The 25367-nt window shown below is 46.2% G+C and overlaps 1 protein-coding gene across 8 annotated transcripts in view; it reads right to left on the bottom strand.

The window, feature by feature from the left end:
• LOC108942393 (phosphatidylinositol phosphatase PTPRQ-like) overlaps positions 1-25367 on the bottom strand; it is a 44679-nt gene that overhangs the window by 17687 nt on the left and 1625 nt on the right. For 5 of the 8 annotated variants that reach the window (XR_001966705.2, XR_001966706.2, XM_018765729.2 and 2 more), the window contains exons 5-30: positions 25186-25339; positions 24715-24821; positions 23333-23427; positions 22182-22347; positions 21648-21908; positions 20974-21134; positions 20016-20127; positions 19435-19661; positions 19054-19123; positions 17839-18038; positions 17439-17634; positions 15803-15931; positions 14913-15059; positions 14358-14524; positions 13722-14031; positions 13049-13210; positions 12765-12944; positions 12434-12541; positions 11846-12127; positions 10941-11222; positions 7931-8230; positions 7256-7531; positions 6966-7117; positions 6471-6612; positions 5723-5992; positions 993-1319 (exon numbers count right to left, since the gene is read on the bottom strand). Coding sequence is in view for 6 of the 8 variants with exons in the window: in XM_018765729.2 (XP_018621245.2) it covers positions 993-1319; positions 5723-5992; positions 6471-6612; positions 6966-7117; positions 7256-7531; positions 7931-8230; positions 10941-11222; positions 11846-12127; positions 12434-12541; positions 12765-12944; positions 13049-13210; positions 13722-14031; positions 14358-14524; positions 14913-15059; positions 15803-15931; positions 17439-17634; positions 17839-18038; positions 19054-19123; positions 19435-19661; positions 20016-20127; positions 20974-21134; positions 21648-21908; positions 22182-22347; positions 23333-23427; positions 24715-24821; positions 25186-25339 (4983 nt within the window). In the remaining 2 variants the exon portion in view is untranslated. Of the gene's footprint in view, positions 1-992; positions 1320-5722; positions 5993-6470; positions 6613-6965; positions 7118-7255; positions 7532-7930; positions 8231-10940; positions 11223-11845; positions 12128-12433; positions 12542-12764; positions 12945-13048; positions 13211-13721; positions 14032-14357; positions 14525-14912; positions 15060-15802; positions 15932-17438; positions 17635-17838; positions 18039-19053; positions 19124-19434; positions 19662-20015; positions 20180-20973; positions 21135-21647; positions 21909-22181; positions 22348-23332; positions 23428-24714; positions 24822-25185; positions 25340-25367 lie in introns of those variants that run through there. The other 3 variants (XM_018765731.2, XM_018765732.2, XM_029252134.1) reach the window with 3 other exon arrangements.

Genomic DNA, 25367 nt, shown 5'->3' with positions numbered 1-25367 from the left:
CCATGACTAAAGCAAACTGGGAAGAGTCTGACCCATCAGTCAATGAAGTTCATTGGTGACCGTCAGATCCTGACTTTTAAATGTGGAGATACAGAGACGTGGTGATGGGGGAGAAGATATTAGTGCTCCCTCAGGTCTCATAAATCTTGGCAATTTATAGGGGAAAAATGTCCTGTCCTCATTCATTTAACAACAGCTAATCCAAACACTTCCTTTCCAGCGTCCCGCTCTTGTGCCCTTTGTGGTTATACATGTTCTGGAACTAACAGCCATCAGCTCCTGATTTTCATGCTTCCATCCCTCTCCTCAGGAATGCAGTCCCACCAAGGTTTGAGGCTCATCTCAATGCTCTTGCCCAGTCTCATGAAAGGGCTAAGGAGTTGTTCTGGATCTGGAGAAGCTATTGCTTCTCACGCTGCCTGAACCAACCACCCCCTTCTCACACTCACATACATACAAGCACACACTTGTCGTACCTCTGCAACAGTTCCAGCAGACAACTAGAGCTTGTCGCTTTTCTGGTAAGTAAGAGGCTTTGAATAAGATGACCGTGCAGGTGTCACTTGCCCCATGCCTTTCATCAGCCCTTCACTCCTTGAAACACCTGGGTCTGATACCTTCTCTACCGGTTCAAATGAACCCCCACACACAGATTTATCACCCCTTTGCCTGAATAACATGGTTATGAACTTATGATTACATGGGGCATCAAACCCTGCTTATATCTTTGAATGTGTTCAGTGTCTCCCACCCTGCATTTTGATCCTTTGGCTCATGCCTTATGCCCTAGGTGACTTGCCTAGGTATGCTACACTAAATTACTTACAAGTATCAGTGATATGCACTGTAAGAATCTGGCATATTTCATTTTTTCACATTTAAATGATTCAACCAACTTTACCACATCGATGGTGTTTGACTGCCCTATGGCTACATTTTAAATCCAGACAATTCTAGAACTTAGCTCTCCTCTGTAATTAATGGCCACTTACTTCCTGGAGGTGTGTCTATGTAGATCCACTGTGAGTAGTTCCCATAGCCAGCGGCGGTCCGGGCAGAGATCCTGAGCCGGTAGCGTCTGTACTTGGCCAAGGGGTGAAGGGTGATCTCCTGAATGTTTCCTGTCACATGGAAGTAAAAGTGCTTCTCACTTTCCACGCAGCCTTCAAAGACCCAGTCGTGGCAAGTGAGTGACAGCCGCTGGACCAGGACGCGGTATTCCTGGAGAATTCCTGGGATGTGCTCTGGTGGAGCCCAGGTCACAGTCACGGTGGTGGGCTGTACCATGGTCACGTTCACATACCTAGGGGGTCCAGGGACTGGAACCCACAAAGTATCAAAAAACACCAGATTCAGGTTCCTCCAATGTACAGTAAGCCATCTTTATGCTGTGTGCTTATCATTACCTATTGCAAAAGAAATGCAGTACATAAAATTTAATAGTCCAAACATTATAATTAACAAATTATACAAGAATAATACATGTCAAAATACTATCCATCCATCCATCCATCTTCCTCCGTTTATCAGGGGTCGGGTCGCGGGGGCAGCAGTCCAAGCAGAGTCCCCCAGACTTCCCTCTTCCCCGCACACCTCCTCCAGTTCCTCTGGGGAAACCCCAAGGCGTTCCCAGGCCAGCTGGGAGATATAGTCTCTCCAATGTGTCCTGGGTCTGCCCCGAGGCCTCCTCCCAGTGGGACATGCCCGGAACACCTCACCAGGGAGGCGTCCAGGAGGCATCCGGAACAGATGCCCGAGCCACCTCAACTGGTTCCTCTCGATGCGGAGGAGCAGCGGCTCTACTCCGAGCTCCTCCCGGGTGACTGAGCTCCTCACCCTATCCCTAAGGGTGCGCCCAGCCACTCTGCGGAGGAAACTCATTTCTGCCGCTTGTATCCGCGATCTCATTCTTTCGGTCATGGTCCAGAGTTCATGACCATAGGTGAGGGTAGGAACGTAGATCGACCGGTAAATTGAGAGCTTCGCCTTACGACTCAGCTCCTTCTTCACACACAACAGGTACAATGACCGCATTACTGCGGATGCCGCACCAATCCGTCCGTCAACCTACCGCTCCATTTTTCCCTAACTCGTGAACAAGACCCCGAGATACTTAAACTCCTCCACTTGAGGGAGCAACTCCCCCCTGACCTGGAGGGGGCAATCCACCTTTTTCCGACTGAGAACCATAGCCTCGGATTTGGAGGTGCTGATTCTCATCCCCGCCGCTTCGCATTCGGCTGCAAACCTCTTCAGTGAGCACCGTAAGCCTTGATTTGATGAAGCCAACAGGACCACATCGTCCGCAAAAAGCAGAGACGAGATCCTGCGGCCACCAAAACAGACAACTGCCGTTCCCTGGGTGTGCCTAGAAATTCTGTCTATGAAAATAATGAACAGAATCGGTGACAAAGGGCAGCCCTGGCGGAGTCCAACATGCACCAGGAACAGGTCTGACTTACTGCCGGCAATGCGAACCAAGCTCCTGCTCCAGTCATACAGGGAACGAACAGCCTGTAGCAGCAAGCCCTGGACCCCATAATCCCGAAGCACCCCCCACAGGATCCCACGAGGGACACGGTCGAATGCCTTCTCCAGGTCCACAAAACACATATGGACTGGTTGGGCAAACTCCCATGAACCCTCCAACACCCTAGCGAGGGTATAGAGCTGGTCCAGTGTTCCACGGACAGGGCGAAAACCGCATTGCTCCTCCTGAATCCGAGGTTCGACTATCGGTCAAATTCTCCGTTCCCGAACTCCACGCAAAGCTGCAGAGGCGTGTAAGCCAAGACAGCCCCACAACATCCAGAGACCTGAGAAACTTGGGGCGGATCTCATCCACCCCTGGAGCCTTGCCACCGAAGAGTTTTTTGACTACCTCAGCAACTTCAGCCAGGGTAATGGACGAGTCCCCCTCCGAGTCCCCAGTCTCAGCTTCCTCTACGGAAGGCGTGTCGGAGGGATTGAGGAGATCCTCAAAGTACTCCTTCCACCGCCCGACGACATCCTCAGTTGAGGTCAGCAGCACACCACTTCCACTGTAAACAGTGTTGGCGGAACACTGCTTCCTCCTTCCGAGCCGCCGGACGGTTTGCCAGACTCTCTTTGAGGCTGACTGGAAGTCTTCCTCCATGGCCTCACCGAACTCCTCCCAGGCTCGAGTTTTTGCCGCGGAGACTGCCAGAGCCGTGTTCCGCTTGGCCCGCCGGTACCCGTCAGCTGCCTCAGGAGTCCCATGAGCCAGGCAGGCCCGATAGAACTCCTTCTTCAGCTTGACGGCATCCCTTACCTCCAGTGTCCACCACCGTGTTCGGGGATTGCTGCCGCGACAGGTGCCGGAGACTTTACGGCCACAGCTCCGGACCGCTGCCCCGACAATGGAGGTGTGGAACATAGTCCATTCGGACTCAATGTCCCCAGTCTCCCTTGGGACCTGATTGACGCTCTGTCGGAGGTGGGAGTTGAAAACCTCTCTGACAGGGGCCTCTGCCAAACGTTCCCAACAAACCCTCAACAGCCCCTTTGGGCCTGCCAGGTCTATCCAGCTTTTTCCCCTGCCATCGAATCCAACTCAGCACCAGGTGGTGATCAGTTGACAGCTCAGCCCCTCTCTTCACCCAAGTGTCCAAGACATATGGCCGAAGATCAGAAGAAACGACTACAAAGTCGATCATCGACCTCCGACCTAGGGTGTCCTGGTGCCACGTGCACTGATGGACACCCTTATGCTTGAACATGGTGTTTGTTATGGACAAACCGTGATTAGCACAGAAATCCAATAACAACTCACCACTCGGGTTCAGATCAGGGAGGCCGTTCCTTCCAATCACGCCCCTCCAAATGTCACTGTCGCTGCCCATGTGGGCGTTAAAGTCCCCCAGTAGAACGACAGAGTCCTTAGTGGGAGCGCTTTCCAGCACGCCCCCCAGGGACTCTAAAAAGGCCGGGTACTCTGCACTGCCGTTAGGCGCATAAGCACAAACGACAGTGAGAGACCGTTCCCTGACCTGACGGCACAGGGAGACCACCCTCTGATTCACCGGGGTAGACTCCAACACATGGCGGCTGAACTGGGGGGCTATTAATAAGCCCACACCGGCCTGCTGTCTCTCACCCTGGGCAACGCCAGAATAGTGGAGAGTCCACCCCTGGTCAAGAAGAGTGGTTCCAGAAGCCAAGCTGTGAGTGGAAGTGAGCCCGACTATATCTAGACGGTATCTCTCAACCTCCTGCACCAGCTCAGGCTCCTTCCCCGCCAGTGAGGTGACATTCCAAGTCCCAAAAACCAGAGTTGGCACCCGAGGTTTGGGCCTCGACCACCGCCCAAATCACAACGCACCGGCCCCTTACGGTCTCTCCGGCAGGTGGTGAGCCCACCGAAGAGCGGCTCCATGTCGTGGCTTCGGGCTGAGCCCGGCCAGGCCCCGTGGGCATAGACCTGCCCCCCCCCCCGAGGCCTGGCTCCATGGTGGGGCCCTGGTGGCGGGGTAAACGAAAACCTTGCTTTAATAGTCATCATAAGGGGCTTCTGAACCGCACTTTGTCTCATCTGTCATCCAGGACCTGTTTGCCATGGGAGACCCTACCAGGGGCATATAGCCCCAGACAACATAGCTCCTGAGATCATTCAGGCACTCAAACCCCTCCACCACGTTAAGGTGGCGGTTCAAGGAGGGGTCAAAATACTATAGAAGAGAAAATACTAGTGTAGAGCAGTAATGGAGTATTATGTTACCAATGAAAGCTGCCTTGGACAAAGGTGTCAGTTAGATTAATTAATGAAGAATAATGTCCAAGCTTGCTCTGGCAGTAAATCCATATGGGCTCAGCAAGGACTCTGTGGCCCAGTGGAAAAGCGAGAGCTCCAGGGTTCATGCACTCCTTTTCCCAACTTGTAGAGTGCAGCTGGGAAGGGTGCTGTGACTGCAGGGTGTGAACATGTATTGGGAGCTCGCCCCCTTGTGAGAACATTTCATCTTATGTCATCTCACATGCTCTCTCCGCTAAATCTGTGGCTGTGCTCTGTATCACCTGACCGCAGAAGATGTTTGTGAAAAAGACACAACCATCAGTATAACTGGCGAGACTAATTCAGCCTGGGTTCAAGTCTGGCACGAATGATTTGGGAATGACTCAGAGCTGGCTTGAGCAGTGTGACTAACACCGAAAGGCCATTAACCCTCATCCTTTTCTTGTGGATTTCTCAGCAAAAAACCCAGAGGCTGGGATCAGGGGAGCAAAAACAGTTGAGCTGAATCAATCAGAACTGCTACGTCCACGCTTGAAGGCTTCAAGACGTGCAGAACAATGAGGAGAACATGAGTGTAGGAAAGTCACAAACAAAAAGATAATTTGGAAGTGATCTGGAAAAGACTGTTAGTCGATTGGTAACAGGAGGGTGGAACAAGGTCAGTTTAGTTTTCACTAAGGATAATAGCATCCCCTCATAATTGTGAGTTTCACACCTGAGTAAAAATGCTGCTGGAGCTCATAGTGAAGTGTTCTACCTTATTTTGGCTGAACTGACCACAGGTAAAATGACAACAATATACAAAAAAAAACTGCTTCCTACTACTTCCACTGTTGCCTAACTAAACCAGGAACCAGTTATAAAATGCTACACCCTTGTTTTAGCGTGGTCCAGTCCGCTGTATTCAGGGAATACTAAGGCTGGTGAGGGTGACAGCTTTCTCTCCCATCTTTCCCATGGTGAAAATACCTGACTCTGGATGTGTTCTTGCGGTGCAGGACATGTGTGCCCCCAGCCCAGCAGAGTTGACTGCCCTCAAGCGGAAGGTGTACTCTGTGAGGGGCTGCAGGCCACTGATAGTGTGATGGAAAGTGGATGAACTGAGCTCCTCTTCACTGTCACCAAACTGGAGCAGGAAATGTGTGATGATGCCATTGGGGTGGACAGGGGCCTCCCATTCCAGAAATACAGAGTCCCAACTCCACCCTAAGCAGGAAAAATTTCCCAACACATCCGGAGCTGCGGAACAGAAAATTATGCACTATAACCTTCCACACACGTGAAGTGTAAGTAACTCATGATGCGGCATCCTGATCTGCTGACTGGTTAAAGTACAAATTGTAGCATCGAATAACAAGGGCAGAAACAAACTGAACAGATACCCTCTACTGCAGAAAGGGAAAACTGCAAAAAAAAAGTTGGTGTTATAGATATATGTATGGTACCGTTCAAAAGTGTGAGCATGCTTGAGCAACCTGAACCAGACTTCTATCAAATGAACTGGAAGAACAAAAGCAAAGCAACACAGAAATGCTGCAGAAGAACTGGGAAAACCTGAAACTTAAACTTGTGGGAATAAAAAGTTTACAGTAAGGGTGCTCAGATTTTTGATTCTTGCTTCATTGAGTCATTGAGCTTTCTTAAGTCTCACACTCCTTCCCACTCACATCAGACATGCATTATTTACTGTATTTTACACACAGATGTAAAAGCATACCTGTTTCATTAGTTATAAAGGTGACAGGGTCACTGTACTGATCTCCGTTGCCTCTTTTTGTGAATGCGCTGACAGCAATTTGGTACACACTGTGTGGTCTGAAGCCAGCGAGCTGAGTCTTAGTGACAGCTCCAGATGAATTCTGGGGAATCAGAGGAACAGCTGTCATTTGCCCTGTTACACTTCTTTACAGGTGGCTCTCAGACCTACAGATTCAAAGCTCTCAGAAAAATTAACCGTACTGCAAAGACACACAATAACTTCATTACTATATATTGCTGAACCCTCCACTCAGACACTGTGGGACAAAGGAGAGGTGGAGGTGTTGTGGTGGTGGGTTTGCGGAAAGAGGGGCATGTGGGAGTGTGGAGGTTGCTGGGCGTATCTTTACACTGTGCATGATTGACAGCTAGGTGTGGCCAAGGCTTGGTACAATGGTTCCATCCTGAAATTTGGTTTTACAAAATTCCGAAGTGTGAAAACTATATGAAGTACCTGATAAGTGATGGTGTGTCTGAGGAGCTCCTGGATTCTGAAGCCGTAGAACAGCACCACCCCATTGGGCTCCTGGCTGGGCTCCCATGACAGCCATAGGGAGTTGGCTGTATGGTTGAGAATGCCCAGGTTCCTGGGAGGGGAGGCTGGCTCTGTGGGAACACAGATGGACAGTGCAGGCTGGGAACCTTGATCTACCCTCAAAGTTTCCATAGCTTGAGTATTTAACCGCTATGTTGGCGATCGGTTAGAGCGGTTGGTTTGATTTGTTAATGGTCAATGACACTGACCTGCTTCGTCAGTCTGCAAGCAAACCACGAGGAAAGGGCCCACACCCCGGCGGTTGACTGCGGCGATGGAAACATTGTAGGCAGTGTAGGGCACCAGGTCAGCTAGTGTCAGACTGGTATTGGTGGTGCTGGTTGTGGTGGAACTGGATGGTCCCTTCAGCACCACAGTGTAGCCTGTGATCAGCCCGTTGGGCTCCTTTGGGGGAAGCCAGGACAGGTGTATAGAGGAGGAGGTGATGTTCCAACTGGAGTTTACCATAGGGGGAAATCCAGGTACTGGGGAGAGAACAAGCAGTTAGGAGGCTGATCGACTTCACCTTCTACGACACTCTTCCCAGTTCCTGTCATCTGTTGCTGAAATCAGTTTTTACAATAAATGACTGAACAGTTTGTTAAAACATTTAAGTAAACATAGAAGTCCACAGATAAAAAAAACTGGCAGGAATGTACAGTCTTTCCTTTTAAAAGGGTTCTCCCTGCCATATATTTCCCACTGAGCAGGTCCTTGTGCAGAGAAGACCTAACACACTACTGCTAATGTTTCAGAAAAGTGGCCCTTCAAAGACAAATGACTGCTGAACAGTATGTGTCCCTTTCCATTTTAAATATGAGAACTAAACCCCTGTGTGGGCAGGGACATGGGTGGAAACATGGGTGAAAATGCAGTCAACTTACAGTCGTCATCCGTTCTCAGCTCCAGGAGTGTAGTGCTGTTCTCCGAGTGGCCCACGTGGGTGGTGGCGGTCACGCTCAGCCTGTAGGCAGTGTACTTGCGCAGCCCCGTGAAGAGGAACACCGTTTCATCAGTGGTTTTGTTGGACACAATGGTGCCTGCAATGCCACTTTCTGGCTCCTCCTGCAGGCTGAGGAGGTAGAAAACCCTGCCGTTGGGTTCCACCGGGGGGTCCCAAGAAACCAGGAGAGCCGTGGCGGAAAAGTTAAGGATCATCAGATTAAGGACGGGTCCACCTGGCACTGAGGACAAGAGTGTAGACAGCATAGAACAGGTGCTTGATAAAAGTGACCGAATAACATTACAAATAACTGAATAACTCTTCAAATAACGGAATAACATTTCAAATGATTAAATAACATTCTTCCAAGACAGCTTCTCTCCTGAAGACATTCTCCTGAATGTCGGAGGAGGCCATAACACAAGAGCAATTAGCACCTGCAAGGTATACAATCCAGTGTGTGAAACCGTATTACATGGCAAAAATTAATAGACAAGGACAAGTTTTAAAAATGCAGGTACACAACTAACAACATAATAAAATAGACTGTAATAAAACAGGATAAAAAATGTGTTTACAGATCTGCAGCATTAAAGACAAACATGAGGTACAATCAGTGTGGTAGGTTTTACTGTACAACGTGGTAATGCTGTCAGGAAGAGCCGTTTTTGTGCGTTCGCTTTTCTGCTACTCTTAATAAATGTGACGCGCCAAGCAGTTTTTCATCCGCCGCTCCACTGCTCCAGAGTATATTCCACACCCCTCAACATGCCAGCATGGCCACTGAGCCACAGTTGCTTTTAATCAGTTTCAATGTGCCATGTTCAACAAACCATCGCACTGTAAGCATGCTCGAGTACAACATCCCGTCCAAAGAGGTGGCACATCGATTGACAGGGACAGGCAGTTCCACACATCTGCAGTAACTACTAGGGTTGGTGAACACAGCCATGTTGCCAGTGCCCAGTGTTCCAAAGGCCCCCCCAGGGCCCCCTGCCCAATGGACATCCACACGCCCAAAGAGGGGTCCTCTCACAGCCCTGAAGTGTGTGTGTGTGTGTGTGTGTGTGTGTGTGTGTGTGTGTGTATGTGTGTGCATGTGTGGCCTTACTTTGTAAATTACTGAAGCTTTTGAAGAAAATGTCTCCAGAAGGATAGTAAACCCTGAAAAATGGGGTACATCCCGATGAATTAATATCAGATGACAAAACTGTCAGATTAAAATAAAAACTAAAAGTACAGAAACTTTTTTGCTTATTGGACTTCCCACATTTTCCATGTTTACTGGGTGTGTGGTTACAAATGATGTGTTTCATCATCATGTGAGTCAGTATAAAATCATCACATTGACAGACAACGTGTGTGGAAATATTAATTGTATGGCTATGTTTCCATGTGTCATTGTGCAAACATATGTAACTTGGATGTCAATATCAGAAGCGTGCTTCTTCCTGGTCTTCCAGGTCACACTAATCTGGACCCCAAACTCCGCACACACCTGTGAGTTTAACAGCAAAAATGAACAGCCCCAACTGCCTTCTCTGTGCTCCAAACAGAAGTATGTCCATCCACCTGATTTCAGTGACCACTTGTCCTGGTCAGGGCTGTGGAGACCTAGAGCGCATCCCGGAAGCATTGCATGCAAGGGCAAGGTGGGGGCACCGTGGACTGGGCACCAGTCTATTGCAGGCCACAGACACAGTCATTCAAACTCTGAGACAATTTAGATTCACCTGAACTGCTTGACTTTGGGAGGAAACACAGACAAAAATGGGCAGAACTCTACAGAGACTGAGCGGCGGTGAAACCCACGTTCTCATGTTCTACAGTACCCGCTGCTCCACCATGCCGCCCACAACAGTACATATTTTTCAGTGAAATAACGCCTTCTAAAGGCACTCACCGGAAGGAGTGATACACGCTGAAACACCTCTGGGAACCTGTTTCAGTTTAGCGTTGAGATAATTGGACGCAGCACACAGCAAAACCAGGACCTGCATTTTCATGGATGCTGCAATCCCCGAATATGGTTTGTCCACATTTGTGGCATGGTGGTGTCTCACAACATCTGGGCTGTGTAACTGAACAGGGGTTCCACCCCTGCATAGTCTGTGTGGATTTCTCCCTGTATTACACAGGTTCTTTCTGGATGCTATCGTTTCCTCCCACAGTTCACATTCATTAGTGACTCTAAATTGCCCACTGTACGTACATTGCTCTGTTCTATAAACAGGCAAATGACTGTAGGGAGGTTAGTATAGTATGTCTAGCACTGTAAGTCACTTTGGATAAAATGGCATCAGAAAAAATATTACATAGCGGTCACTGTATGTCGCATTAAAGAATTATTTAAGTGTTTGCTAAATAAATAAATGTAAATATGCATACTAGGGAAGCTTACTTAGAGACGAAAGCTCAAGCTGATTGATGAAATGTAAAGGCATCTGTTTTAATTGGATCCCGGCTTGGCCGGTTCCGAACACTGGATGTGCCATATGGCCTGCAGGGGAGTCATGCATATTTTGACCGTGCAAATCTGCAGTCCGCCCTACGCCCCTGAACTCAAAACCAGCTAACTTAAAAAACACAAGTGCCTCTAACATTTGAAAGGGCCTTTGTAAAATGAATTTTAAACAGGACACCTGTGAGTTTTACACCAATTATGAGCCAGTGCCGCCGGAGCTCCGGGAGAAAAATGCAATTAGCAAGATAAAAACCGGCATTTTCCACAGATCATGGCCAGCAGCGAAGCACCTGGGTGGGGAGGTGGGGGGTTCGGAAGGTAGGATGCCGTAAAGATCCCATACTAATTCACAGCCTGTTAGTGCCTTGCTGGCTATGACAGGACTGCCACCTACTGCCACGGACAGTGCCACCAGCGCCCCTTCCAGGCCCACCTTTTAGCGCATAAACACAAAGGGCAGATGCTATGCTGACCACCCGGGACTGACCATCTTCCAGGGTGGTGAAGTTGAGGACCTCGCTGGTCTGGCTGCCAGTGCCCAGGCTTGTGCTGGCCTGGACCGCTACACTGTACAGGGTGTAACTGTGGAGGCTCTCGAGGCGGGCTGACGTGGTTGTGGTATTGAGGCTCAGCTGGTGGGTGGAGTTCCAATAGTCCACTGTGTAAAAGCAGATGATGCCGTTGGCCTGCAGTGGGGGCTGCCATGAGATTGACACCTCACTAGGTCCAACGCTGTCACATGTCAGGTTGAAGGGTGGGCTCCCAGGGACTGAGAACAGAACATCAGCGTTGGCACAAAGTGGACCTTTGCTTAACACTGTATTTAGCTATTTATTTATCTGTTGATTAGGAGAAACAAAGTAAACCAAAGTAGGACAAAATAGAATGATAAAGTAAAATAAGGAGGTGCACAGAGAATTATTTTACAAAAGATACTAAATGGGCTTATCCTGACCTCAGACTTTAAATAACAATATTATATATAGCAATACTGTTTACACCCTCCCTTGTATAACTAGGTCCATACAATGAAAAACCACTGTAACAACTTACAAAAATATATGTCAGTAAACAGGCTTATTATTCAGTGCAACAGTATTGTCCCCAGTAACGTGGTAACTTTTGATTTAATGCCTACTGTATTTCACCGTGTTCAGCAAGCAGATAAGCTACGCTTCTTCCATAATAAAACCATCTACTGTAAATACTTCCCACCTTCTGTTGCACTGAGACTCTCAGTCAATCACACTGATATTGCTAACGCTAAGTGACAAATAAAGGAGCAGATTCAGTATGTTCCGAAATAAACAAACAGCCAATTACAAATTCCTGTTAATAAAAAAATTATATTGAAATTGTAGTGCAGATGTGTATTCTGGAAAGGAAACTAACCGTCTTCACTGGTCAGTATCTTCAGCACCACGGACATCTGATTTCCATGTCCATACTTTGTGTAGGCTCTCACAGACACATCGTACAATGTGTATGGATTCAAATCCAGAAGCATCACGCTTGGGGTTGAACTGTTGACTGCTGCTCTCATCACTGAGTATTCATACACTACTTCGTAAACTTGGATTACCCCATTGGGTGTCTCTGGGGGGGACCATGTGATGGTAGCAGAGTGGGAAGTGATGTTAAAGGCAGTCAGGTTCACTGGAGGAGAGTCAGGCTCTGGGACACAGAAGAAAAAGACCCAAAAACTAATTTCCTCTTTCAAAATATCTGACTTGAATGCAACCTGTGGCTTGCGTTATTTCTCTGTCAAACTGCTTCTGCCACTGGCTTGGCTGCCATTCCTAAAATACTGCGCAAGCAACACATTTTACACTGTCTGTCAAGATGTCGACATCAGACAGAACACTGATGAGATAAAAAATCTAGCAACAGACAACAATTTCTGGCAGCACATCGATATTTATCTCCTGCTGGCGGCTCCGGCTCTAGTGCTCGGAGATGCCTCTGGGATGCCCTGTGTACCGTCTTCCAGAGTGATGGCGAAAACATCGTCCTCCTCAGACAGAGGACTCTCTCCCACAGAGGTGGAGGCGGCCACTCGGAGCTTGTAACTGCCGTGCTTCTTCAGTTCTATGCCAGGAAGGGGTGATAAAAGAAACGCTCACAGTTGATACTGCTGAGGTCTTTCGCTCTAACAGAAAGTTCACAGTTCACAAAACCGAATAAGTTACAATTAGCAACTTCAAAACTGGAAAAATAACTTGTGGTTGGAATCTGTGTTGGTCATACTGTGATTAAATGGAATATACTGTGACGTAAAGTGAATAATACTAAAATTACACACAAGACACACCTGACAGGACGATGCTGGTGCTGTCCGTGACTTTCTGGAAGGCCTTATTGGTGCCCAGGTCCAGGCCGTACACAGTGTAATGGGTGATCTCTCCGTTGGGGCTGAGAGGAGGCTCCCATGAGACCAGGATGGAAGTGGAACTTATGTTCTGATAAGAGACTCTCTGAACAGAGCTGGGCACTGAATAAAAACAATAACAAGCATGACATGAATGAGCGCTGCAGACTTTATTTTCTACAACACAGTCAGTTCCTGGGCCAGCCTCTCCATGTCTGACACATTACCCTGCTCTCTGGTCTTGACCAGGATTTCAGCAGAAGGGCCCTCTCCAGCGGAAGTGAAGGCCGACACACGGAACGAGTACTCTGTGAAGGGCCTGAGGTTCCTCACTTCGTAGGACATCTGACTGGCTGATACGTCCATCAACTCAGTTTTTACAACCTTTACTGTGAGATACGTGACAAAAAAAAACACTCTTCATACATGGAACTTTCCCATTGGTGGCGAGACATAAGTGAATGCACACTAAAAATAACAGATAAACCTAATAGTTAGAAAATTAATATCTGGTCAGGGGGATGCAGTGGTGCAGTGGCGCAGTGGTTTGGACCGGGTCCTGCTCTGCGGTGGGTCTAGGGTTGGAGTCCTGCTTGGGGTGCCTTGCAACGGACTGGCGTCCCGTCCTGGGCGTGTCCCCTCCCCCTCCAGCCTCACGCCCTGTGTTGCTGGGCTAGGCTCCGGCTCCCCGCGACCCCATATGGGACAAGCGGTTCAGACAATGTGTGTGTGTGAATATCTGGAGACAGAATTCCACCCAGTGCTCTTTAATTCAGCTGCAAGGAAAATGCTGATCCATAAGGCTCAGCTTACTTGTCATTTCAAGGTTTTCCAGAATACCATAAGGAAAAATAAATATCTCTGTGGTGACGCAACAAACTTTTGTTTGTTTTGGTGTACCTTCGGGTTCAAAGGTGAGGGACTGATCAGTGGTAGACGGGGCCAGAGTGAAGGGGGAAGCCATGACAGAGATATGAGCTTCATCAGGTTCTGTGGCAATGCCAGGTATGTTAGCAAAGCTTGTTTCAGCCAGGAAGGAGAAGCTTGTAGCTAGGTATGATGGTGGCGAGGAGGACATTTCATAAAGCTGCTCGGGTATGCTGGCAGTGAAGCTGGAGAAGCCTCCATCAAGTTCAGACCATCGAACGGGAACATCTCTGGGACGACTTCGTAACATACCATCGGTGCCAATGTCTGCTTCTTGGAGATCCTACAAAAAAGAGCGAATAGCAAAAAAAAAAGTGCTATAAATGGCATTCATATTGGAGGCTTCTTCATTTCACTGTCAGCTATGTAAACAATAAAATATAAGTTAGCACAGAGATCAGTGGCTGGTGCTCCCTAGTCTTTTTTGTGTTTATTATCATGTCTCTACACTCATACCCCAGGCTAAGCTCAGTTGGGCAATTTCACTTTACAAGGAGTTTCATTTAATTTCCCTACATTGCTGTTTAACTACAAGTTCTCTTGAAAAAACACAACTACAAGAACAAGAGTATGTTTACATGAGTAACATGGCTCAAGACAGGAAGTCACCTTCTCTTGTCCAAAGAGGATAATGTCCTGCACCACTGTGCCTAGATTTAAAACCAGGATCCGGTACTGCGTGATGATTCCATTGGGTTGGCTGGGCCTGCTCCACGACAGCTTGACCGACGTCGAATCAACGGCAGTGCCAGACAAACCAATGACTCCACCAGGGGCTGAGAGGCCACATGACAGGAGATATGAATTAAATGTGTAATTAGAGCAAGCGACAACATGAGACAAAAGAGGAACCAGGGCTTCTGACAACATTGTCCACCCGTAACACTTCAGCTGGTGGCACTTCACACTGAATTTGCTGTGAAACACCATGGAGCTGTATAAGACATAGACAAAGTGAAGCAGCAGGCCATAGAAGACACAGACAAAGTGAAGCGGTGAACAGCACAAGGCACCATCACCACATGATCGCATTCTAACAACCCCTGTTGGTTCACATAATGCACTGGTGAAATTCTCCCAGTGTAGTTCAACAAAGAGATGAAAGCGAGACAGTGATGTGTTTCACAGCGAGATCCCACTGTGAGGGATGTATGTCATACTGACCGTCTGTGGGAGTTAAAACGATGATTTTTGCTTCTGGCCCAAGGGTTGCAGCAGACTGGGCCCTCACAGCCAAGGTGTAGTTTGTGTAGGGCATCAAACCAAAGCAGGCCAGCTGCACATGAAGTGTCCTGTTGTTAAAGATTAGCCCTGAAAGAAATAAAAAACAAAAAAACTAAGGAAAATCATAAATATTGAAAAAACCTATTTTCAGCATAATATTATGGAAAATATAAAGATGTTCAAAGCTCTTTTGAAGAAAATAACTTCATTAATGCATAAAATAACATATTTTAAACAGTTCTGATAGACTATCTCAAAAAAAGAACCATTCAACTGTATCCATTTTTAGTTTCCTGGAGGCGGTGGAGTCCACCATCCTTGGAATAAACACACTCTGTAATACCGCTATAAAACAAGGCAGAATTTAAACAAATCAAGCTCTTTTCTGGTAAGTAAATTTGCTGTTTACTGTATTTTTCATTTGCAGTGCTGTATTTGGTTTATTATCTTTGCATGTGTAAGTGCATATACAGTATGCCTGTATTATGTATACAGTATCCACGTATGAATGTATGTCCAGTATTTATGTTAAATTTAATCACAATACAGACTGTTTCACATTATTAGACTCACAAAATGTTCATTACACATCACATCAGGTAGTGTATAGCACCGTGGTAAAAAAAAATTTAAATTTCGTTTTAAATTTTCCAGACTTTCATCATCTCTGGACACCTCCTCCCCCAACACAGACCAGAAAGTCGAGGATGGACCGTAAAGCATGAATGACTACATTAAATGCTCTGGATTTCTGGTTTTAAATATGCTGTTTAAGCATTTGGTAAACTACACAGAGAGATGGCCAGGCAAGGGAGAGTGATTTTGAGCACCGTTTGGCCCCTGGAGCTCAACGACGTAACCGAATGGTCCCGTGGTGACGATGGGAGGGTCCCAGGACACAGAGAAGGACCTTGGAGTGATATTCCTCACAGACAGGTTCACAGGTGGACCTTCAGGAGCTGTAGCAGTACAGCAAAATTAGACTGCAAACCCAGTGTGAAACAGATTAATGAAATATGAAATTATTAAATAATGAATTGCAACACTGGAATAGCAAATACAAACACAGAAATCAAAACCAATGCTTTCTTCTAATTTAATTTACATACATTTCTGAATACCTAGTACTAACTTACATATATTCACATGTGCATATCATACAATATGTAATAAAAAAGCATAAATGTACAGTATAACAACACATACGTATGCATTTCCATATGTTATGAATAAGAAACCATGCCCTCTACTATGGCCTTAAAAACACCGGAGTCATAAACCTTCCAGAAGCACGTTTCTTCGTCCCTTTCTCCTTGCGTAATATAAATGATTTATGATTTTCAAATCAAAGGAGCTGTAATAAAGATCTATATTTATATTTCTTTTCACTTTCTTTCTTCTCTCTTAGGTTTTTGTTCTCAAACTGGGACAAGCGGTTCAGATTCTGAAGGTGAAAAGAAAAAAGTAAAATGTCCCGCAAAAAGTCACGCTGGCATTGTGATGAGCCCATACTGCCACCTACTGGCTTGGCATACGAAAAGTTGAAATGTGACTTGACACAGACTGCTGTAACTGAGCTCCTCTCTCTGGTCCTGGCGCCATCTGTATGGACTCTGTCTGTGTCCGGGTCAAACTCCAGTTTTTGGGCGCCAATCACTTCCCTACAGAGACACTGCCTGTGGCTCTCTGAAGGCCCAGCATTCACAACAAACGTCCTGATGCTGACCACAAGCATGACAAGCAACTTCCCTATTGTCCACTGCTGACCAGCACTGCTACAACTTTAACAGCAGCAGCCCTGCTTTGACGCCCCTCTATCAGTTGAAATCAACCAGGCTGTTTTCCATGACTGTTGATGTGGAATAAATGCTTTTGATGTCCGATGTCCAAAAGGAGAATTGAGCTTAAACATGGAGGGCAAACAACACTTTGCTGTTCGAGATGTTCTTGGCATCCCTTCCACTTCCTGAAGAAGGGAAACATTAATGAAGCGTGTCAGGAGGAGCAACACTGAAAGGTCAAAGGAGGGCTATTATGTTCCTTTGTTTCCAAGGAAGCCACAGCTCTGCACTGCAGAGCCTCCAGTTTAGTTTGTCCCCTAGTGCACAGTGACTCCACAAAAAAACCACCACTAAAGATTAGGGATACACACCCTGCAAAGCACAACACACTACAGTTTATTCCTATACCGTGCTTCATACTGAAGTCAGATGCAGAGCGCATGCACAACCTCACCGTTTAACCAAATGTGGAATAAAGAAAATGTCACCATCGCTTGCTTCATATATCTGAGGTCTCATTTGCACGTATATACAAGAGCACCTTTATGTAGATAACTTGGACAAAACGAACTACAGCGAAATGACCCGATGTCACCATGCATTGTGGATTTCTGCGTTGTGACAGAACTATGATGGGACTTTCACCATCCCCCTGACTTTGAGGCTGTGAAATGGGAGGGGTTACCTGACTCAGGTGTGAGGACAGCTTGGCTGCTCACGGGGCCTTCCCCCTCGCTGGTGAAAGCAGACACCTCAATGTTGTAGGTAGTGTAAGGTCTGAGCTGGTCCATCAGGGCACTGATGGGCACATCCCAGGCGGTGCTGGGTAAGGATGTCTCTAAATGGCTAGGAGTGCTGTCAATCAATGGGTCCACGGTGTTCTAGTGAGGAAACACACAAGCACGCACACACACACACACGCACACACACACACAACTTATTATTTGGACAAACAGGCCAAATAACATCACACCCAAAGAAAGATCTTTACATGGGTGTAGCCAGTTTTGAAGACTCTTTGAAGGTATCAATAAGTATGCAAAGGGACACACAGAGAATGTTGTTGCATAAACCCTGACACGTACGTTACAGTGAGGAATAGCGACAGCTGCTGCATTCTCTGCATACATCTCCAGGCTCTGGACAGTCAGATTCGTATCAGCGCGATTGGCTCTGATGGAGAACTTGGTGATCCGTCCATTGGTACGCCACGGCAAAAACCAGGTCACGCTGACATAGGAGTGATTGTACGAGGAAGCAGTGAGGTTGGTGACCTCACCAGGGACTGAGGAGGGCAGTAAGAAGAGGTGCAAACACAAGGCTTAGGAAAATGATGCTGTGATGTGAATCAGCTGGACATTTAACATTAATCCATTTAACACACTTTTTTCCAAAAGCAACATGTAACTCAGAGCAAGAAAAGGTGTATTTCACAGCAGATGAAGAGCTATAGATGCAGATGCACAATTGTTGTACCATTCAATTTCTCCTGTACCCCCATTTTTGGCAGCACACATTACAGAATTAGCTGCATAGTGAACTGATGGGAAATAAAAAGGTGATCATGACAGATGCTGTGATGCAACAATGTTGCTGTGAGGAGATTGGGACAGAAGTGGGTCTGGAAAACATTTGTTCCTAGACCCTTCTGGGATTCTGAAAAGTAGTTAGCAGTTTTGAGGAAGAGAGCCCAGTCCACCACAATGTAGCCAAAACTGGGAAGCAAAAACATTTCAGTTTTGGACCTGCTATGTTCCTCTACCAAGCAACCAGAGGTGGAAGAGCATAGCAATCCTTCTGGAGTGTAGGAAGTGATCTGGACCTGTAACTGTCGAAGGCCAGATCCTTTCTCCTTCTTGTAGGCTGTAACCAGAGTACTGAATGTGATACAGGCAGCTACTGGAAGCCAGTGGAGATGAAGAGCAGAGATACATGGGAATGTTTTGACAGGTCAAACAACTCCTGCAGTGGTGTTCTGTATCAGCTAGACAGGCCTGATAGCGGAGGCTGGAAGATTACAGAACAGGGAATGCAGTAGTCCAGGGGGGACACCATCATTGTCTGGACCAAAAGCTATGTAAAGTTTGCTGAGGGACATAGGGAGATGTTAAGCAGAGGGTATCTGCAGGACCAGCTTATGGCTTTGATGTTTTGGGAGAAGCAGAGACTTGAGTTGATTGTTACTCCCAGGATCTTGACCAATGAAGCAGATGGAATGACTGACTTTTCCAATGGACTACTAGGAGGCGAAGGCAATCTTGGTCTTGAAGAGACTGCAATGTGACGTGAGGGACACTCACGAGCTTCTTTTGTCAGGATAAGCAGGGAGTCACTGAAGATCCCAGCACCGGCACTGTTCTCTGCCGCTACCTAGAAGGAAAGAGCATTGTTTCATTGTAAGGAATCACTTGCTCTCACTTAATGTTCTGGAGCATTTCACAGAATCACTCAATGCGAGGCAAAGGGGGACTATGGGAGGGGACACGCAGACAGAAGGACAGCATGCAAACTCTATACAGACTGAGCTGGATTTGAACCAATGCCCAAACAGCTATGGTTCTGTGAACTGGCAACACTAACTGCTACACCACCATGCCACGCTGTCTTATCACGTTCATTCTGAAGTTAAGATTAATATCTTACAATCTAAAAGAGAGGGATTAAGTTAGATCCACCCCTACCTTGATCTTATATGCAGACCCAGGGCTGAGACCATTCAGATGGAGTTCTGGTTTTTCTGTCTCGGTCCAAATCTGAGTGAAGTTGGAGTCAGGCCAGGGACAGACCTCCCAGTACTGGACAACATAGGTGCGGATCCTGCCATTGGGCTTGGTGGGAGGACCCCAGGACAGCAGTGCAGAGGTGGTGTTTACCTCTTCAGCCTGAAGGTTGGTCGGGGAGCCTGGAGCTTTAAGAGATAAGAGCCAGTTACAGTCGGGCCTCACAGTTACTGCAGCCCAAACGGATTTAAATTAAAGACTTGATCCCGTCCATATTGTTTATACATTTACATATATTTATTTTGCTGACACCTTTGTTCAATCAAGCTTACAATGTTAGGTTTGTATTTTAAACAGCTTACAACTATCAACCCATTTAGAAAACTGGGCACTTTTTTTACTGGATCAAATCAGACTCCCTTGTTACCTTGTTTCTGTACATCATTAATGTGTCAACACTGATAAATACATATTGAGCCTGTTATGGAAACTATCAGGAATTTCACTGAAGTGAAGTATCACTGAGTATCTGTGTGTCTCACGTGTTTCATCAGTGGTGACGATCTGAGTAACTGGGGAGCTGGAGACAGATGAGGCGACTGCGGTGACCATCACCGTGTAGGAAGTCCCTGGTGTGATGCTTGAAACATTGGCCTGAGAATGACAAAACAAGCTCAGTGAGAGAAACAGAGGGCAGGGAATACATAACTACCATCAACACCCATCGAACACAGCTTGGGCTTCGGCCAACACAGAAAAACAATCCCATCCAGACCCAGAAATTCTCCCAAGACCAAGCAACAAAAGAGAAGCGATTGAAACAAATCAATAACCTGCGTGAGCATACCTGTGAGAGCACTCGATCCAGGCAAAACGCAATAAGAATTGGGAGCACAAGCGCCATTGCTGCTGGGTCAATGATCTCATGAGGCTCATCTGCGAAGCTCTTCTTGTCTCACATCAGGCACACACAGGAGCGCTGCGCCTCATTAAACATTTAGTGGTGCCTCTACTTGAGGGTGAAGTAACAAGTATTGAGCCAACTGTCTAGGTTACAGGTGCCCTCTGTTCATTTGACAGGAATGTTAGGCGCTACCTTATACCTGCTGAGGGGGTGGAGCATGGGCGGTTTAAATAACCCCAGAGGAGGGGCTTCAAAACATAGTTGTACTGCGCCAGATGAGCATGGTGACTGTGGATAATTTGACAAAGTGTCGATGTTCAAAATTAATATGGGGGCAGGAGTCTCCTGTTGCTGGCATAGGCTACATGACTGGGGCAGCATGGGGTGAACCCAGGCTTCTAACTGGCAAGGAGGGTCCTTAAAAGAGGCATATCAGGTGCCCTGGGGGGCTTTATGATTTGGTCGAGAAGTGTGAGTAAAGGGGACTTGCTCTGTGGAAGGAGTCTGACAGAATGTCCCAGTACATCCAGAAAAATGCATAGTTACTCCAAGGTAGTGCTTGTGGACACACAGTGGTCCTGGAGGCAAGACTTTACCTGGATTTCACCATCTTCCAGTCTGTGGAAAGTGACCACGCCCTGGCTAGGGGACAGCTTCACCATGTGTTGTTGTGCACATCCAACGGGAGCGGCCCAGCGCAGCGAGAAGCTGTTGGAAGAGACACTAGCGACTCGCAGCCCTTTTGGGTTCGCTGGTTCTGTGTCCCAAATGACAGACAAAAAAACACTCGATCAGTTCTGTCAGTGTCAAACCCCCAAGTTACACATTTAAACGTTTCAACCCCCCCAGAAATCCTCTGCTAAAAACTGCATCCATAGTCAGACCATGGAAAAACATCCTCTTGAACAACTAGAAGAAGGTATTTGAGAATTTACAAAACAAAGACAAATTTTATGAGCAATTTTCTGACAAATTACAGTAGGGAATAAAAATGTATATGCATTTATTTACTAAGCCGAAAGGTGCCTTTTTTTCACAAACACTGACATTCGGGTAGGATTTTAGCATCCAAGATTAATCATTAATATTGTTAGTTGTACAGCACATGGTTTTCACTTTACAAATCACAATGACACTGAACAAACAATTTAGATTTTTATCAGACAAATGTTTAAACACTATGACTGATGTTAAAACTTCAGGACCACAAAACCCTGTCTATTTGAGGGATATTAAATGTCAAGAAGCGCCCTAGGTACAGGTGTCCCACCTGTGCGGAACGTCAAAAAGGCGGATGCTCCGGCGACCCCGTTCCTGACCCGGTCCACGGTAATATTGTACAGACAGCCATCCAAAAGGCCGGACAGAGTGTGGCCCAAGCTCTCTCTGGACAACGTGAGTACCTGACCCACAGAGCCATTGTGTACTGTCAGCCTGTAGTGGTCAAACTGTCCGACACCGGCCTCCCATGAGACGGTGGCTGAAGAGACGTTAATGTGTGCAAGAGAAAGGGAACACACCCTGGCTGGACCTGAGGAAAACAGGATGTGCTCATGGTCATGGCTTCTTTAGCAAAGTTTGTATGAAACCAGCTAAACTCTCTGGAGGCAGTGGTACAGAGAAGGAAGACTTAGTCTTAGGAGACTATTACTGGGTAATCATCTAATAAGACTAAAAACAGACTTGTCAAACGCATGATCTATCTTTCAATCCTTATTTCTTGGAACCTTTTTTGACTCAGAAACTTCCCTTCATCATCTGGAGGATGACATAGTGAGGAAAGCAGATATCAAGTGGTTCTTACCTTTTGTAATTTGCACTGAAAGCACTTCACTATACTCTGCTCCTTTGAAGGCCTGTATGTCGAGTTGATACTCTGCTCCAGGGATCAAATCCTTCATTCTCGTACTATGTTCATGGACTGTGTGTTCATGAAGGGCTTTTTCATTCTCCAGCAACCTATAAGCTACCTGCAAGATCAAAGCGTGGGCACACTGGACAGAAGGGGCAATTGTGGACAGGAAAACCCTGACCAGGTTGTTTTCATTCTGATAAAATAGCAAAACCACATCCAGAACCAGTCAAAAGTCTGAGCACACTTACTGGAAACTAGTTTTTGAGAAAAATTTCATCAACATGATGTATGGAGTTCCAATTCTTCTCCGGCAGTTCCCAGTTCTTCTGGTCCTGTTTGTCTCATACAAATATTGCCCAGATTGCTGGATTGCACCCAGAACTTTGACTGGTACTGTATACAGTACCATGTAACAAGTAAAGAAAACTGTGCTTGATCACCCTCTACAGATATTGCAAACGGATAAATGGAACAACTGGTAGCATGGTAGTTAGAGCTGCTGTCTTTGGACCCAAAAGCTACTGGTTTGAATCCCACCTCAAGCTGTAGTACCCTTGAGCAAGGTACTTACCATAAACTGCTCCAGTAAATTTACCCAGCTGTATAAATGGGTAAATAATTGTAGGTAGCTTAACATTGTATTTTGAGGAAAACTTTGAAGAAAAGAGTCATGTAAATGGACAAGCTTTACATATGCTACAAATTACCATCAAAGTAAACAATTTAGGGCTTGGTCACTGACAGCAGACCATTCTTTTTTTCTTCACAGACCTCTGTCATGCATATTTAAGTGGACGTGGAACACAATCTGATACGGCTCAGGAGTCTTTTCTAGGCAGCCTCCAATGGCCATGCGCTTGTCATGAAAGTTTAAACAAGCGACCCCGCTGCCTCTCTGAAAGGCCCTGTTTCAGGCATGCCGAGCGAAGGTGTAAACTGAGAAGTGTGCGTGCGATGATTATCGTCAGCCAGGAGCGATGTAACACAATGCTGCCTTACAGAACACAACTTAGAATGCAGTAATGTACTTTATTGTACGCTAGAACTTTCATTGCGTAGTTTAACGTATCCTAGAGTGTTGTGATGAGAAGGAGACTGACCCTATACCCGTCGACATATCCCTGTGGCTTCCAGGTGACATACACAGAGTCTCCATCCTGCTCCACAAAGGTCACATCCTCAGGAACTGCAGGAGCTACAATTTAACAGGTATAGCTTAGTAACTAGTAGCCAGTGGTTCCCACAAACATGACTGCATCCCAAATGAGGGTTGCAGGATGGCTTTTTTAAAAAAAAGAAAAAGAAAAAGAAATATTACGAAGTCATAAGGACACTGAATCACTGGGACACTATGAAGGATTTTTCAAGAATAGTTGTGGATAATATAGCATTCATATATTCTTAGTGTGATAATTCAGTTTGTTCATGTCCAACACTTCTGCAACAAGCAGCTCAACAAAGAGTCTGTTCTTAAGCAGCACTCTTACCTGAACGAGATATTTTTGATGGCTCTGAAATTTTAGCAAAGTTAAGCATGAAAGGAAGTGGTACCATGATAGCCACTGAGCAAATCTAAAACTAAAAAACACTAAAGCAAGTCTAATTTTCATGTAAATTGGTTTTATCAAAATAAAGAATTGTTAGACACTCTCTCTCATGCGCACACACAGACACACCATCTGAACCGCTTGTCCTATATGGGGTCGCGGGAGCCGGAGCCTAACCCAGCAACACAGGGTGTAAGGCTGGAGGGGGAGAAGACACACCCAGGACAGGACGCCAGTCCGCCGCAAGGTACCCCAAGCAGGACTTGAACCCCAAACCCACCAGAGAGCAGGACATGGTTCAACCCACTGCACCCCGAAATGTTAAAGACTCAACAAAGACTTATTAATTCAATAAAACGATATGAATAAACAAAGTATAAAAATAATAGTTCTTTAGCACTGAACGTACCAGCATTTACAGTCACTCTGAAGGCTTACATTCATCACTGCCAGTCAAACTAGACAGCTAAAGAGATAAATCATTCAGAACTGCAGAATCTCTCTGTACGTTAAAAATGGGTCTCAAAACTCACCTCTTTTGGACTCACTTTTCCCCATTCTCGATAAACCTATGTGTGTTTGTGATATTTATTAATTTTATAAAAGTTTGTTTAATACAGGAAAAGCCTACATGCAGTTATTGGTGCAATGCACACTGGTGCAATGCATACTGTGTGTGACAGATGGACTGTAACCCCGAATCACATGTCTGTGTCCAAATCTCTCCTTCAGCTGATGTAATGCACTTTTGTATTATTCTTTGAGATGTACTTTGTTCTGAAGAAAAATGCCTGCTAAAGAAACAAATGTACTTGTGAACCAATGCCTGCTGATGCTGTGTGGAGCAGTGTAACACCAGGGCACTGTCCTGAGCAGCAATACAGGCAGCTCTGGCACTAATACTAATGACACATGATCACCTTAAAGATACTCACTTGTTGTCACATTGACAGCAGTTGGGTGGCTCATACTCCTTCCACTCTTGCTGACAATGGTAATTCTGTAGCTGCTCCCAGGGGAAAGACCGTCAAACCAGTGGCTTCTGAAAATTACGTAAAGATATTTAGAAGAAGCACTAAAACAATGAGCAAAGAAATGCCATGGCCCACACCAGAAACTCCTTCTATAAATATGTGGTTGACTCAAGTGTTCGTCTTCCGCTAGAAAATGAACGTTTGAACGACATGAAAATTCAAATGAATTCTGTAATATCTGAACTCTCTTTTTGAAATTTATAGACAGTGCTACCTGCTAAATGCATATGTATTCATATTTATGAAATTTCTCAGTATACTGTTCCTGTCTCTGTGTTGCTGTGACCCAGTGCTGCTCTGTTGCTAGTAGATTGATAGATAGATAGATAGATAGATAGATAGATAGATAGATAGTTCTTTGCCTCCTCTCACCTTTCAGTTGTGTCATTGAGGCTTTTCTGCTGCTTGAACGTAGCATTTGTGATGGACACAACAAAGCCATCGACAACACCCACAGTCTCAGGCCAGCTGACCATCACAGATGTTGAAGTCTTACTAATGGCCAGCTGCTCAACTGCACTTGGTGCTGGAGGACATTATATATTTTATCTTGA

This window comes from Scleropages formosus, chromosome 5, assembly GCF_900964775.1.
Source record: "Scleropages formosus chromosome 5, fSclFor1.1, whole genome shotgun sequence".
In the NCBI taxonomy this organism is placed as follows: Eukaryota; Metazoa; Chordata; class Actinopteri; order Osteoglossiformes; family Osteoglossidae; genus Scleropages; species Scleropages formosus.
The sequence above is the reverse complement of the archived record's forward strand: the minus strand, read 5'-3'. Positions and strand labels throughout refer to the sequence as shown.